Source organism: Bombus vosnesenskii, unplaced genomic scaffold, assembly GCF_011952255.1.
Source record: "Bombus vosnesenskii isolate JDL3184/JDL3185 unplaced genomic scaffold, Bvos_JDL3184-5_v1.1 scf7180000013299, whole genome shotgun sequence".
In the NCBI taxonomy this organism is placed as follows: domain Eukaryota; kingdom Metazoa; phylum Arthropoda; class Insecta; order Hymenoptera; family Apidae; genus Bombus; species Bombus vosnesenskii.
The window spans coordinates 1,582,356-1,600,360 of NW_022882949.1; the positions used below are offsets into that span (position 1 = coordinate 1,582,356).

General features: G+C 33.2%; 1 protein-coding gene across 4 annotated transcripts in view; it reads left to right on the forward strand.

Moving 5' to 3' along the window:
- Positions 1–18,005, forward strand: part of LOC117233851 (growth hormone secretagogue receptor type 1) — a 62,564-nt gene that overhangs the window by 32,593 nt on the left and 11,966 nt on the right. For all 4 annotated transcript variants that reach the window (XM_033494481.1, XM_033494480.1, XM_033494479.1 and 1 more), the window contains exon 5: positions 15,971–16,079. In XM_033494481.1, the coding sequence (XP_033350372.1) occupies positions 15,971–16,079 (109 nt within the window). The remainder of the gene's footprint in view (positions 1–15,970; positions 16,080–18,005) is intronic.

An 18,005-nucleotide genomic window follows, 5' to 3' on the forward strand; every position in this document is an offset into this window, starting at 1 on the left:
GATAAATTTTTAATCATTTTGTAAATATTTCTTTTTATCGCTGTATTTGACGTAAGAAGAAATTACGAGCGTGATCTTTTCCAGCGCGGCAGGTTATTACAATTTTATGCTGTTGCTCTATTTATGATACTCGCTATGCTTTGATCCGTGATATCGAGTTTATCCTAATTAATCATGTCAATCGTGAATTAACGCGCGATCTAACTTCTTATATCGTGAAAATGTCACTTTTTTCAGAAGCCAAATGTGAAGGATAAATCTCGAAATAAATAAACGATGTTCGAGTTTGAGTTTCAAGTTATCGATTATTGTTAACGAACAGAATGAGAATGGCGATTCAGTTAATTTGAGGTTGCGAAGCAGCAATATTTCAAGATTTCAATCGTTCGACCGCATCGCATTTTCGTTGTAATCTAAATAATTTAAGGAACGAATTTGATAGGGGACATGATACAGATCCGAACGATCGGCCATATGAAATAACGACACGTGTGCATTTTCCACGGAGCTGATAGCGAGACCTCGTTGCAAATCGAGACCATTTTAAAGTCAAAGAGAAACAACTGGCCAAGAGGAAGGTGGATAAGAGAACGTTGTTTGTCCAGCGATATAATACCACGTGTGTCCATTAAACTATCTGTTTGCGCAAATTCATATTCGAGCTTTAACGACCTCCTGTGACGACGTTTATCGAGTTATTCGTTTCTAAACGTTGATTCCGTGTTTTCCAGTCATATCCGGCCTTCTTCGTTTTACTTCGATGTCGCATCCTACGATCACGAAAGATTCATAGCGAATTTATCGTTGAAATAATAAGAGAAATATATAAAATACCCAAAATATGGTATTCCTTATGATGCCAAGTAAAACTATTCTATACTTATATTACAATTTTTTTATTGTATTCGTAGAAACACGACTGTACGCTTTTCTGGTAATTGCAGCGAATGTTCATTAAACTATGAAAGTTGTCATATACATTGCAGAAGGTTCTTTACGCTGCGTGAAACAGTTAGACGTGTATTAAGAAGAAATCACACGAATATTCTGTATTTACTTGTGACTCGTGTAAGACTAAATATAAAACTAGAACAGAAAAATAGGATTAAAAGGGACACTTGCCTGACGACGTTTCAAAGAACAGCAAGATACCCCGCGATTCCTGGAACTCGTTAATTCGGTGATATTCCACGAGGCTGCTGTTTAGAGCGCAGCCTAAAAAAAATAAGAAAAATAAAGAAAAGAAAGGAAGAAGAGGTGCGGGCCTACTCATTTTCCGTGAGGGAATGCACGCTTACTCATTTTTACCGAACGAATCGTTGAGCCTGGTAAACAGAGGAATATTCACGGAGGCGCGTACTGCCGTATGATTCGCGAATTGGCAGCAGGCCGATGTCTTTCAGAATACAATTTTTTACCGTGATATTCATTCGGTTTTATTAAAAGTACAATTTTATTATAGCTTTCCAGAGTGATTTCTAAATAATCTCCATTTCCATCAGTATCATATTGCTATCTCGATAAAAGACGATTTTTCGTTAGAACCGTCTGCATGATTTCACTGACGAAAAGTTCAAAAAACTTCTAACTTGATAGTTATAATAATATGCATATAATGACGATCTCTCGTCGTCGCATATAACAACTTTCGAAATAAATTACAAGTTGCTTGTCGTTGATGAAATGCTGAGCTAATTTATTCTAAGAGTGACTCTTATACCGCTCGAAACTTGCCAAGATATCGAACTTGCACGACCAATGAGTTCCGGGTTTGTTACGCGTATTTACCATGCTTGTCGTTACCGCTTGCCGTTGAATATATTTGAGATAATCAGAGTCGTTGTATGCAACGAACATTCCATCGACATTGCCTCGCACACCGCCAAAATCAACTTACGCGATTGAACTTTAATTGTTGTAAACCCTAGCAATAGGTAAATAACTTTAAGACAACAGGACGTGGTTTTCCTATTATTTTAAAATTGTCTGATTTTCTAGAGCCGTTTCTACTATATCTCATTTTAGTTTCTATTATAATCAGGAGAATAAATTAAATAAATCAGTTAGCAATAAACAGTTGCCAGCATGTTTACTATGTTTCATTTTCGTTTTGTTTATAGTCGGGAGAATTTCTAATAATTCGATAAATTAGTCAACGGTAAATAACGAATAACGTCGGTGAATGAACGAATGGCTAGAGAACTAATTTAGTGGAAAGCGTCGATTGCGTCAGTTTCGTTAAATTCGCTCGGTTATCTCGTCGACCATGGGGTTGTACTAACATAGTCGACGAATCAGAGACCCGATAGAGCCCGCTTTTTCATTATCTATTTAGGTTAGACCACTTCGTAATCAGGAATCCTTGGAAACCCGCCTTAACTTGCATCGGGAACGTTTCACCTGACGTTTTACAAATCAGAAGATTGTTAGGCAATACTATTACAATATTTTAGGTTGGCAACTAAGTGATTGCGGATTTTGACATTACCACCTAATAACAAATTCCGCAATCACTTAGTTGCCAGCCCAATAATATACTACAATCGCAATTTCGTCTCGTCGATCTCTTCTTAGAAAGTTCCACAATGAATAGAAAGTTATTTTTATCGCGAGTTGAGAAAGCTAAACCTTCATTTATCCATAGTAGGGGAAATCTGGTTTTTAATAGTTCTTCTGACAATTTTTTATTGTTTCGTAAAAACCGCCCCAAAATCTCATTTTTAGGGTTAAATCTTTATAAATATTATTTTATCCTTTTTTCAGTGAAATTTATGCAATTAAATATCAAAGCTTCGAACTTATTTCTTATACGCTTGTAATTACAGTATTTTGATCGTTTACGTAAGCGATGAAATTTATGCAAATATTGCGTTGGCAACTAAGTGATTGCGGATTTTATCAATGCCACCTAATGACACAATCCGCAATCACTTAGTTGCCAACGCAATATTTTAAATAATCATAGCATTGTAGTTGCCTAGATAAAAGATTCACAAGATGATATTTCAAGAATGTAATGGCTGGTCCACTCGTCGTTAGAGATCGTAAAGTGTCTTCGATTATTGAAGAACAAATGGTTCGTGTCCAATGCTTTCAACGAAATTACGTTTCGAGATTAGCGAACACAGACGCTAATTGAGAACAAAGCAAGCTCGGTACATATACACGGACATATATAGGATGGTGTGTAATTCGCGATACAAATAGGTTACGCAAGATTCTATAACTTAAAAACAGTTGAAATTATGCTGGTCGTCTGGAAAGTTCCGGTCGTACAGTTATTCGTTCTTTTTACTTTTTATCGTTTCTTCCAATGAAACGTAGCCCTCGTTTCTTTTTACAACTTGCCTCTATCTTTCTAGTAACTTTATTGTATTATTCATTATGTCATTTCTGTTGTTTTCTGTTTTCGTATAGATAAGTTTCACTTAATTGTGTCGTACAGTTTCCGCTTTTTATCTTTTCTTCCGATGGAACGTTTTCATTTCTTTTTACGACTTCCTTCAATTTATTTTTTTTTTTTTTTTTTTTTTTTAGGAACTACTTTCTTTTTTCTTTTTGGATGAAACGTTATAAAGATTTCTGTTTTTCTAAATGTAGCTTCTACTGTTTAAAGTAAATATAGTTTAGATGTGATTTTTATCTACTTTTCGTCTTTTGTTAATTTTTATTTTTTTATAATTTTCATCTTATTTTCTGTTTTATCTATTTTTCGGCTTCATAGCCCGGAAAAAGCACTTGGCTTACACGTTTCTTATTCTCACTCAGCCCATACTTTATTTAGATTCACAGACCCATACTTATCCTCACTCTCATCCCAAACGCACATGTTTCATCTTCTGTCTAATGCGTAAACATGCAGAATACGACCGTGTAACATGCAAAAGCAAGCACAACGTGATTCCTTGTAGAAAAACAAGAAAAAGATATGTAATAAACCTTTTTCATTCTCGACTTTAGAATTAAGAATAAAGAAAGAAAGAATTTAGAATTAGGAAATAAAATAGAATTTTTCAGAAGACGCTTTGTGTCGCAGAAAAATAAATTTGAAAATTTGTCATACGCGTATACTGTTGGGTTGGCAACTAAGTGATTGCGGATTTTATCAATACCACCTAATGACAAAATCCGCAATCATTTAGTTGCCAAGCCAGGTCAATTTTTAACTAAACATCTTCAAACTCTATTTCCATCAAAATGAAAAGCTCAAACGGACAAGTTTCATTCTACATTTTCGATTAATTTTCTCACATAGAACTTTTGCTCCTGCTCAGTCCAGAATTAGCCACGTTCGAGTATATTTGACAAATTTCCAACTCGATTTTGTCGAAAACTAAGCTTAGAATGAAAAAATTGTATTCTCTATTTTTTTTCTATTTTTCTACAAAGAATCACGTGGTGTCCGCTTTTACGTGTTATTCGGTCGCATTCTCTGTATGTCTTCGTTTTTTTAACCTATACATAAACTATACACTATATCACCTATCTTTGATTTACTTGTTAGTTCACTATCTATATTTTCATGCTTTTTCTAAAACACTTAACCAGCTTTCACTATATCTGTTAATAAACTATATTTCTATAAAATTAATTGCTATTAATAATTCCCCTGTTAAAAACGCTGGAACCTAATCTAGATAGTCGCATCTGGCCACTTGCTTCGCCTTTCTTCTCCAGATATTCTGCCTTTCCCACTCTTCTTACATATCCCTTTCCTAATTCATTAATTCCTCTCGCCATTTCCTTCATTCCTGCCTTGCTATAAACCGCTAAAATATTTCATTCATCCTCACCTATCCTCAATTTTTCCTTCCACTGAGACTTATAAATGCAAGATCTTTGTCCTGGTTCAAGACTCGCGCAATGTTCCAGAAAACCAATTTTGTCAGCACCTTTACTTTTATTTACCTTTTCTTGTATCTTTTATTAACACGAACTTTCTTTTTTCAACTTCCTCTGGTTTTTTTGTATTAACTTCAGTGCATCGTTTATTATACTACTTAGGTTGAGCTACTTATTTTTCTATAAATAAATCACAGTTAATCGCAGCAGCGTTTTATAGATTTAGGTCAATTTTTAGGAACAAGCTGGCAGTTAATTGTCTGACCTGTTAGTCCACTTTGGTTTCACGGTTTGTACGATAAAAGTCGTTTGTCATTGGTTTCAAAACGCAATTAGTATCGTTAGTATGCGTGTGCCTTCTGTTTCTAGAAAATTGAATTTTAATACAATTACAGTTTAATTTTCTAAAGGCTCCATCCTGTGTTTTAATCACTTTGACTGCCATAGTACGTATAGATAGAAACTATTCGGTTCATTTGCTGCTATTAGAACAGAATTCAAATTTAATATTCTGAATAATTCACGGTACCTTTTGTTCGTAAACAGATTATAAGGTTCATCGGACTAATTTCATGTCTCGCTACTAATATGGCTTTGAAAAAGCCACATAACTTTCTGTCTGTTGCAAAGATTCCAAAAAATTGTACGAATATAAAAATGTTCTAGGGCATTCATTATCGCGTTTAATTATTTCAAATTCCATTAGTAAAATATCCCATTGTTAATGTGGCTTCTAGAGAGAATTATAATTTTTTATAATTTGTACTCGTTTTTCCATTTCGTGACTCGTAATAAGCAAATGATAGATATGTATAATTTCTAAAAAATCTTACAGTTTATTATGTTTTCTGGAGACACGCCAAAGTATTTTACTAAAATTCAAATGAATTTTCTACAAACGTATGTCTAAAGGATGTTCATTATCTCTTCTTAATTAAATTATATAATATTTTTAATTATATAATTATATAATATTTTACCCCTTCCGGAGGTGCTGCAAATTTTACTAAATAAATTTTTAATCAAATTCTACTAACTAAATTTTTCATAGAAATTAATTAATAAATTTGATATAAATACTACTACATAAATTTCATACAAATTTTACTACGTAAATTTCAAATAAACTTTATAATAAATGATATCTTAGCTTCTCCGAATGTAACTTCCAATTTTACTAAATAAATTCCAAACAAATTTTACTATTCGCCTCTACTCTTAAAGCATTTTAACTTCATCTCTGCTACCAACATGGCTTCCATAAAGTCGCGTTGACCCATCTTTGTCGAAGACATCGATTACACATAAAGTAACCTAAAATAGCTTGCTCAAAAATAGCCCGAGGCATTGCAGCAAACTAGAAGCAGAAAATACGTAACCGGATATAAAGATAACTAGTTCGATGTTCGATTTTAAGTTGAAAATTCCAAAGTGCCATTGCCTCTACATTGAGTTGAGCTATTCTGGCCATGTACCCTGGCAGAAACTGCGATACCAAAATGCTGACGCTCTGTAGTAGATGCTATTGGGTTGGCAGCTAAGTGATTGCGGATTTTGTCATTAGGTGGTATTGACAAAATCCGCAATCACTTAGTTGCCAACCCAATATATACCTTACACATTCCTTCTGCGGCGTTTCAACTTAAATATTTCATAACGTGCAGCAAATTATCGTTTCTCGAGTTATATTTTACTCCCTTTGTGGTTGATTTCGCGAAATCGCAAGGATTGCAGCGGTAGGAAAACAGTTCTAGTTTCGTATAATTTGAATGAACTGAAAGAAAATATTATTTAAAAGTCAAGTGTTTAATTGTCAATGTGTAAAAAATACTCATAATGTACATTTATATTAGAATGCAGATTTCGTGGGGAAATTATTTTTTGTTGATGAAATCATTGCCAGATAAATAATATGTCGTGAGCGTTCCATCACTACGGTCAGAATATCTGGCTATTTAATTTGAAAATTCGATTCGTTCGGACGGGAAGATGGAAGTTTAAAAATTCACGGAAAATTTGACGTTTCAAAATAATAAACATCGAAGATAATTTTAATACGGATAATCGAACGAAACATTTAATAAAAATCCGACAGCGATGAAATAATATTATTCAGTTTATATAATAATCTCCGTTTTAATTGAGATGGTTCATTATCTTTAAAAAAAGAAATTCTTACTAATTTTTGCCGAATGATAAATTGCAATAGAGCGCGAGGGGAAAATAAGAACAGACGAGACTGAAAAGATGTAGACATTCTCGCGGAGACGCCTTTATGGAGGAATTTCCATTTGAATGTAAAACTCTACAAGGGTAAGCCTGTTCCGCGTAAAGGCTAACCCCGAAGGAAATTGTTTCCCCAGTGTCAGACAGCAGGTATAATTTGTTAGCCTTGTTTCGTTACTTCTTCGTTGCGCTTGGGGATATTTACGAGGGATCAGTTTGAAACAGTCCTGCTGGAAACACTTTTGTCTTCATCGATCATCGAGAACGATCGACCTCGCGATGGAACCACCTGTTTCACTTCGAATTACTTTAGGTCGAGAATCCATTAAATTGCTACCATCGAGGATTTTCTTACGATAATTTCAGAGGTTGTGTTTTAACGCTCTTTAAGCAAAAACGCTCTTTAAATGGATAATTGACGACACGATATTTATCGATACACCACACGATATTTCGATGACGATATCGGAATTTTGAATGTTTAATTTTTAAATATTTGAGTTTCGAATATATTTCAATATTCGATGTATAATATTACAATTCGATGATGGAATGTTTAAATTTTGAATGCTTCGATTTCGTTTAATTTTGAGTTTTTGAATCTTCTGGACGCTTCGATTTTGAACGCTGAATTTCGAATCATTGAATTTCGAACGCTGCAATTTCCGTCATTCCAATTCTGAATCTTTCGATATATAATATTTTAATTTTGAATCAAATATAATCAAAATTTCATTGAGAAACGTTCATCGAATCATTCGCTTCCAATATGACATAGATAACATTTTGAAATCCTCCAGTATCTCGCTATTAAACTATGTTTTAACGAACAAAATTTAATTCCCAGTTTCTGAACCGCCCAGAAACCAGTTGCACCAACTTTTAACGAGATCAATTTATTATGGTAATTATTTATTTACAAACTGGTAAACATTAATAGTTAACGATAATAAGGATAGAGAACAAAAGAGAGCAACGGTGTTCATTTTGCCAGAATTGAAACTATAAACGTAAACGTAATTCAATCGAAGAGTTTAATCTACTAACGCATAGAAAAGGGAACAGGAAAATCCTTTGTTTTCTGCGAGAACGTAATAGAGTGATATTTGCAATTAGAAACTTTTCTGTTGCATTTTCTACAATTTTGATGCATACTGAGATTAAAAATTGCGGACATAAGGGGAAAAAATGAACTTATTCAATTATGTTAAACACTTGTTTATTGTGGTATGTATTTTTTCAAATGATATATTTATGTATTATGTTTCCCTGTATATTACTATATTGCAATGAAATTCCTTAAATTCCCAAAATTTGAACGAAAGACAGGCTTTTAAACTCTTAGGTACGGCGCGCCACTATAGTGGCTCACTTTACTGACTCATTCGCTCACCGTTTGAACTAAATGATCTTTTTCATTTGTCTTGCTTCACGTTTGTCTTACCTCGGAACGTTTTATAACAGTGTTAAGAATATACAGACAGAACATATAGCCTTTGTTTTTGATACGTCAGTGTCAGATATCAATTGTCGCTTTTTATTAAAACAAACCATTATTAGATGCTCTTTTTAACATGCCGATTCGTATCCTTAGAATTTTGTAGAATTTTCAACCTCCAAATGTCGCTTCAAAATAGAAAACTAAGAGCAATTTGACAGACACTATCGCGCTATCAGTGTGAAAATTGTGACGTGGTTCTATGTGTTGTACCGTGCTTTAACATGTGTCACACTCAATTGTATTATTAATTGTTAAAATAAATTATTAAAGTTAAAGTATATGCATCATATCTTAAAAAAAAATTATAATTTAGTTATCAAAAACTTCATTTCAATGTGCTTGCGTAGAGAACAGCATTATGTTACACATTGCAGTGCTGTATCGTTTACGCGTAATTCGCGTGAAACTCTGCCTTACAGAGAAACAGCTCCGCGTCAAATTCAGCCGTAAACTAAAAGCTTAAAGACGAGACAAGTAAAGAAAATTAATGGTTTAAAAATTACGCAAATTAAAGAACGAGCTAAGCAATTTTTTAATCTCTTAAGAGAAGGTATACGTGGAAATAACAATGCAGGATGCATTTCCTTTGACGATTCGTCGGTCTCAAATCCTTTAGCGTCCTTCTCACGTACTATCAGTTTTCTCTCGAATGTATTACCGTTTTCATTAGCAAAAAGGTTTCTTTGAAATGTCACGTCTACTGGTGCTACTCTTCAACGACAAATCTAATTTCACTTGCAGTGGAAAACGCCGTAGGAACATCCCTTTAAATTCATAATACACATACTATGTTCGCTTGTACATATTTCTCTGTTTGTCAGACATCTGTTAGTTTCAATTTCAGATTTGTCATTTCAACAAAGACGAATTTAAATATTGTGCTTTTTGATGAATTTAAATTTCTAGAACCACGCGGTATAAACTCTCGTTACAAAAGTCTATCAGTCTTTACTTATCAGTCAGTCCATCTTCTAGTTGCAAAATTTCTTCATGTGACAACATCTATGTTTGTTTAAAATTTACTACTATTATTATCATTACTATTTATTTTTGCTTCCTTTTAGTTAAGCAGTTGAAACCTCATCATGTTTATATCTATATAAACAAAGAATCTTTTCAGTAGCGTTATTTTTTCCTACATTGTTATTTTTTATTATTATTATTTTTACAATTTTTACAATTATTTCCTACATTGCTTCGTAATCAAAGTGAAACTTCCCGATCTTCCGTAAAATGATCGTTCGACGTAATGTGAACGTGACGATCTTCGCATGTCCCACAGATTAACTATGCAACCGGTGCCAACTAACGATAAGGCGAATGCAGAGAAGATCGACCCAAAGAATAAATTTCAGCGATAAAATCTGCGAACGATGGCTAATTAAATAAACTTCTCCGAGTCGATCTGCTGTTCTATTTGTTTCGTGAAGGCCTTGAGGACTTGCCTGAACAAGGCTATGGCAAAATGGACGAAAAGGGCACGCGTTAGCAAACGACACACTCGGCTCGAGCTCGATGCGATGGACAAGGTTGATGGCTGGCTGAAACGAGCGGCTCAACTTCTACCTCCCGCTAGGAATTACCGTTGCTCTTAGAGGCTAAGGCATTTAATGCTACGCCCGGCATAACACCTCCTTGTCCTGCCGCTTTCTATCCAATTCTCTTTAACCTTCGTGGCAGGAAATAGAATGGAAAAGGCGCCGCCGATTCCCACCGCCGGATCCTCTTGGCGATACTCTCGTCTCTTTGACAGAAACGCTGAAAAAGTGGCTTGAACTTTCAGAAAATTACTGGAAATTTTGGGAACATTTTAACTAGACCCAACAAGTTCTCATCAGCTGTTTCGTTAGCCTGACGAATACACAGTGTTGGTTATAAATATTGCAACAATACGTTTCTTATTGCACTTGGCGCATTTAGTATTTTATTGATTTTAAACAACAGATTTATATACAATTATACAATAATCTTAGAAACTAACGCGATAATAGAACTGATAGAGGTTTGAAGTAGCTCATAATTTTTGGAACAATTAATCTTTTACATATAAAAGTAAAACATTTCTTAAGACCTGACCAATGAGATCTTCGTCCGTACGAGTAAAAATTCTTAAAATATAACCAACGAATTTTGTAATTATTTTCATAACTTTTCGCTTCAGCCAAATCCGTCTGCCCAAATGAATATAATTAAACGTATAGAACGAAATTTACATCGAATATGGAAATTCTAATTTATTAGTGTTGCTCCCCAAATCATTGGTATTTTATTGTCACGTGCTTCGTGACGAGAATACCCGTCAATTGTAGGACAAAATTTCCCGGAAAACAAACCTCTTGCTATCGAATACTGGACTCGAACTAGGCGGGGCGATAATCAAAAATACGACGATCCGTCTTAAGCCGCGCGTTTCTTATCGGGCTCAGGTTTCACGGGCGAAACAACGAAACATGTTTCGTTAACGAGGACTGATAAGAACTTCATGGGGGGAAATGTAGAAAAGGAAATTCGTGGTTGCATATTAGAATAAAATTACTTTTGCATTTATGAGAATTTTTAGGAATATTCACGGGGGACTATTTTGACAATTATGGAATTTTGAAGAAAAAAGAATCTTTAAATTCTTCAACTGTATTTGAAAAATCATACTTCAAGGTACAAATTCGTCGAAAATAAGGAATCTTTCAATTCTTCTAACTTTCCTTGAAAATTCTTAATTGAAAGTATAACCTTATTTCCAATTATTGGAAATGAAACACACCGTACAATATTTATATTCGTTTTATATTTTGTATTTTCTTCTTTCTTGCTTTTATAGACGCTTAGAGCTCACGCTGGAAGTAACTGAAGTTTGTTTGAAATTTTTAGAAATCCATAATTCAACATCGAACGTCCGTTCGATTCCAATTTGACCGTAACCGAAGTGTGTTCTCTGTTTACGCCAGATACTCATAAATAACAAAATAACAACAAAGTGGAACGCTGACAGATGCAACGAATCGTTTTATTAACTGTGAAAGAATAAATAACGAAGGGAGTTTCGGTTAATCGTTGATAAATTATTGAAAGCAAATAATTCTTCGGTGTGCTGTTCATTGTCAATTCGAAAGCCCGATAATTGCAAATCAATGCTTCCAGTTCATTTCTCGACCATCGCTATTCGTTCGTTGTAATGTAAATGTCGTACGCGTAATTGCATTAATGCACTGTACGACGTTGATCGTTTAAATAATTACAAATGTTCATATTACGCTCGTCACGTCGTTAACCATTGGAAAATGTCACTGTGTAAATTTGTGTATTTTATATACTTTAACATCTCTTTCTTCTTTACATCAAAAATATTTTCTAGTATTTTTGGAAAAAGTATCTTTTCGTCTTTCTTCTGGAAGCGCACTTTTTTTCGCATTAAGTATTATTTTTACAATATTTTTCACAGCAACTCGCTCTCTGTTTCCTTTTTTCCGACGAAAAATACCTTTCACCTTTGTTTCCTTTCCCTTTCGTACGAGTATCAGTGTAAGGACAGTCTCATTAACGAGGTAGGAAACAAAGACAAGATGGTCGTGCGTGAATCCTCAAACTATTGGGTTGGCAACTAAATGATTGCGGATTTTGTCATTAGGTGGTATTGGCAAAATCCGCAATCACTTAGTTGCCAATCCAATAGACATTATGCAGGCGAGTTCGCATGTTCGATAAGACCTCGCATTTGATATACGACTACAACGACAACGATAAAGATCGTGGTAACCTTTTAAAATACTCACGTTGCTACACGACTACGTTTATTCTTCGTTCGCGTACAGCGATATTTCGTTCCCCTTTTACAAAGCGTTTACCATGTTAACTACGAAAAGTGGACTATTTTCAATCACCCTGTCGACTTGGAATTATTCAAAGAAATTCTTCTTCAAAAAATTGTATATTTACATTCGATCATTTTACACGCTTCACAACATACCTAATCCATTGTAAGAACTAATTTTGTAAACATAAGAGGGTTGGTTCACAGATTCGATTTAACGAATAAAACCATCATCACTTAAAATGGTAATTCTACTACTATACTACTACTACTACTACTACTACTACTACTCTACTATTATATTAAAATAGTAATTCCACTGTATACCACGATTTTTCATGCTCTTATAAATAATTATAAATCTGACAAAAAATAAATTTACAACTCGTCATTGACGAAACATTTAATTTTCAAACAGTCATAAAGAAAGTACGAGAATTATCCATTCTCGCGTCGACGTTTCTATTTTTAATGAAACAATTAAACGCAGTATTTTAATCGATGCGTTATGTTAATTGCATCGTGCGGAGTCGTGAATCTAAATTATATTCAGTAGAAAAAAATTAGCCAGACGGATGTAAATTAAAGAGTATGTTTAATAATAAAACCAAAATGCAATTTAAAAGGTGGGTGAAATTGAAACAAAGTAGAGCGCTGTTCAGTTTCTTCTCTTTCCACGCATTGGATTTTCCACGATTTTCCAAGCATTGGAAGTTGCTGAGCTGGTTCTACCGCTTCGTTTGACCGGAAGTCGTCCAATCTTGAAGGGGCATTTCCTGTTGCGCGAGGAGAAATGCTCAGCGCATTATTATCGTTCTGTGCACGTTCGAAAATGACTTGCACGAGGAAAAAAAGGAAGGAAAAATCTGACGGGACTCGAATATACATCTCTTTCTCGTTAGTTTATTTTCCTTCGTAGAGAATTTTCACGGCAATTGCAGTGATTTGTTGGAAACTCGTGCAGAAATTCGACGGAATGATATGAAACCACTTTCACATATCGCATTGAAGATTGTACAGCGTGATCGTAAAGTAAACGAGTAAATATGAATCTGAAGATACGATTATCTGTTTCGATAGTCGTGCAATTCGTTGCTGTTTTTAAAATTTTATACAAAATATTCCAAAGATTGATAATAGTAAATTGTACAATGTCGAAACTGTGGATTTAAATATATTTAAAAGAAGGGCAAATTGTGATCCGCGTGATTTGTGATCTTTTAAACATAATACAGGCTGTTTGGAAAACGAGTGACTTTATTTTATCTCTGAATAGCATTAGGGATATTCGATGTCTTAGTTAAAATAATATCTATTTTCGAATAAATTATTTTGTGTTAGTAACCGGATATGTTCCAGAAAGTCAAATTACATAATTCAGCGTTGCAGATGCTCTACAAATATCACTAAAACGCATAAAGAATTAAAAATAACGGTGGCCGGTACAAGGCAAAATAATAATACGGGGACTGAATTCTTCTTGCGACGATTGTGTTTACGAACGCAACGTCGACAAGAACAAATATTTGGAAACCAAAGTGGATCAATGCTCCAGAATGACTCATAATTTCCTATGGCTTATGCGTTTGCCAAGCTTCCGGAATCTTTGACGGTGCTATTATTGGAAACTTTTTTCTAATTTCGTCTCGTAAACTTCGATCCAGCCCTCCAAAACTCTCCAATTTCAGAAACAAATTTATTAGAACCGGAGAAAAGTTTGTTTTAAAAAATTTATTTTCTACCTTTTTTAAAGAAAAAAAATTAATGCAATCAAGGAAGTGGAATTGCCGAAGAGAAATGTTTTATTATTATTTAAAACTAGATTAGTTGTAAAAACGATTATTCCTCGCAATGATTACAACTAACGTTACGATGAAATTAAAGTAAAAAAATTTGCGTGGTATGAGATTCCACTCTATGATAACCATCGATGATTCAAATCGTGAAATATGTTTTAAAACATTGAAAGACCGTGTCTTTTAAAGTTATATTTAAATCGAATAAAAATTATTCAAAGTTATATTAAAAAATTGAAAGTTAGGTACCATAATGAAGCATAAAGGAATAATTGTTATGCAACAATTATAAATATACGTATGGTTATAATAATCTGAAACACGTAGTACGCTTTAGATAGCAAAATAAATTGCCAGAGGAGTTGTCGAGTAAAAAGTAAAGGGGTAACGGCTTGGAGGACTTTATGTTCCTAATAGAATGCTTCCTGTTTCGTTGTGGATATATTCACCGAAAAAACACGGCGACTTCCAGGAAACAGTACAAGGACAAAATTACTCAGCCGATTCTGGACTCCGTGGATATAGAGTAAATGGAAGAAAGGTATACAGAAAATAATAGCATCCAGAGCTTCGTACCAGTTTATTGCGACACCCTGATTGTTGAGCAAGCTTCCTTTCCGCAACTATAAATTTCTAATCGTAAATCTCGTTCCCGGCTGTTCAACGAGAAAATTGACCCTTCAACTTTTGAAACCCGTTGCAGTTATGTCAGAAGAGAGGATGAAGCTGAATATATCGAATATCTGGGAATAAACTTCGTTAATTATATGTGAAACACCGTCTTAAGTTACGGTTCATTAATAATAATTAAACAGTCTACATTTTCGGGTTCAGTGGCAGCTCAGTTTTAAATGTTTAAATTATATTAAATATATTTATTATTATTAATATTTATATATTGCATATTAACCATATTTTATATGTTATTATTTATTACTATTTATATATATTTATTATTATTATAGATATATTTATATTATATATTAAGTATATTTGAAAATATATTTTAACATGAAATCGAGAATTGGGTTAAATCTCGTTAATCATACATGAAAGTTTCTCTTTGAGTTACCCGTTATATAAAATACATGTTTCGATAATAATAGGTATTTCTTTAAAAGAGAAACTTGACCCGACTTTCGTGTTCAAAGTTCCTGTTTAATTTTGAATATTTAGATTGAAATATTAAAATATCTGGCATTTATTTGTTCAGACACGAAATTCCGTCAATTATTTATTCTCTGATCGGCAAATTACAACGACAAACGAGATGGCATTTCTAGCACGTCAAATTAAATTACAGAAATATTCAACACACAATAATCACATTTACAATAAGATCCGTTTATTTGCATGGACAATTGTATTAATATGTTGAATATATGTACATACGATACGAATGTATAGCATAAACTCGAGCATTGCAAATATCAACAGCCAATCAAATTGCTTCTGTAGTCAGCTGATCGATCAATCAGTAGAATATCCCAGCCAGTAATCGGACCAGCCTCTCCCAACCTCTCTAAAAGTAGTCAACCTCAGTCATTTAGCATTAGTACGTAAAGTATTTAATTATTTATTAATTCATAAATTATTCTATATTATAATTAGATTACGGATGTCTAAGCAAATTGATATTTTTATGAACAATACCAACGAACAAGACTTACGAACAAAGTGAAATATTTTTGTATTATTTCTTAATATTTCTTAATTATTTTATATTTTTCCTCTGTAATCTTCGATTAACAATAATTTGAGTAATTCTCTGCTAATAGCAAATTTTTCCTATTTCAGGTAAAGCGGTACCATTTGTAGAATTGACTGTGGCACACGCTTCGGTTCTAACGATCTTGGCGATCAGTTTCGAGCGGTATTATGCAATTTGCGAGCCCCTACGGGTTGGGTAAGTAAAGGGAATATTTTATAGAGCAATATCTCACAAGTAAACACGTAGCATCTTTCTGTGTACTTTCGACAAATACAGAGACAATTGGTTTTGAAATAGTTACGAAACCGGTCACGAACCGTGTGGCGCTCCCAAGTAAACAAAACACTAACTTAAAGCTTGAATCGTAGCGAGTATATTACGTTCTCTGTAACCAGGAAAGTATCAATTTGAAAAATTTGTCAAAGTGAGTTTGCAGGTTTAATACTTATCGAGTGGAGCGCTGATGAAATATTTAGCTTAAGTATGAGTCAACGTGTATACTTTATACACATATATAAAATATATATATATTATATGTAAATTCTATAGAATTCAAACTGCCCGCCAACCCACATTTTTACTTTTGCTTTGTTTTACCGGCAGTCATTTTAATGAATAGGTTAGATCACGAGAGATGAACGGTAATTTAGGACTTAGAAAATCGATTCTCGATTTTCCAGGTAAAATTTCTAGTAGATTTGTTATTACCTGTTATTGTATATAATTTAATTTATTCCTAAAATAAACTTGATTTTCCAAAATCGATCGTCTTATTTACCCTCAGGATTTACGTTATTATATACAGGGTGATTGGTAACTGGTGGTACAAGCGAAAAGGGGGTGATTCTATGCAAAAAAAGAAGTCGAAAATATAGCATAAAAATTTTTTTTAATTTTTTTTTTTAATTTTTCCATCGAGACAACGATCTACAGTGAGACCCGTTATAACGTACCGCACGCGTACCGAGCGAAAATTCAAAATCGATTTTCTCGAAAACAAAGCCTCAAACGAAAAATTTTTATTCTATATTTTCGACTTTTTTTCGCGTAGAATCACCCCCTTTCCGCTTGTACCGCCAGTTACCAACCACCCTGTATATAAATATACTACGAAATACATCGGCCCACGAAAGTATTCGAACACTTGCATATACCATAGAAACCTGTTATGTGCTATATTATGTGCTATATAATACGTGGTGACACAAGTTTCAAATTAGGTCAATATGAACCGTTTATTTTGGAAACGGTGTAAGTCCATGTTTTGAAAAAATTGAGAAAACGAAAAATTTTTTTATACAATTTCTAATTTAAATCTTAAAAAATTCGTTTATTCTAATCAATTGAGATTTTGTTAGTAATTGTCATTGCATAGTTATTTATTTTGAAAGTGGTGTAAATCCATTTCTTGTAAACTGTACTTTATCCAAGTAATCCAGGCACCAATAATCAAAAACAAATGATTGCGAATGTTATCCTAACTTCTGTATCTGGCATAATATTGCATGTACGGGTGTGGAAAAGTGGTTCAAATGCAATATAAATTATCAGTAATATACTAATAAATTATTATTACAATCATTGATTAATTATTATATCATTTAATTAAATTGTTACAATTAAATGTAATTATTATTACATTTAAACTATTATTAAACTGTTAATAATCTTACATTTATATCGTATCGAAGTACAAACCTAAAACTGAAGGAAGTATTACATATTGTTGTTATCTCCCTTACTTTTCTCATTAAATAATTTTGGATTAACATTAGAATCTAATAGTTATACGGATATTTACTGGAATCTGACATAATAATATTATGATAATTTAATTTTATTTAGTTATATTCTATTCATTTTCAAATATCACACATATAAATATTAAATAATAAAAATTTAATAAATTACATAATTCTCTAATTTTAGAAGTTGTATAAGTCCATTCGTGACCCTGAAAAAGATATTGATCTAATTAATTTTAAAAAGAACCATTTGTTAAATTTTTAATTTCATTTTGGTTAAATTTTTTTTATTTTTTATTAAAATCGAACTTATATTTACTCAATACGTAGAAACTTAGACAAACTGAGTTTACTTTGCTTACTGATCTTTATCAGG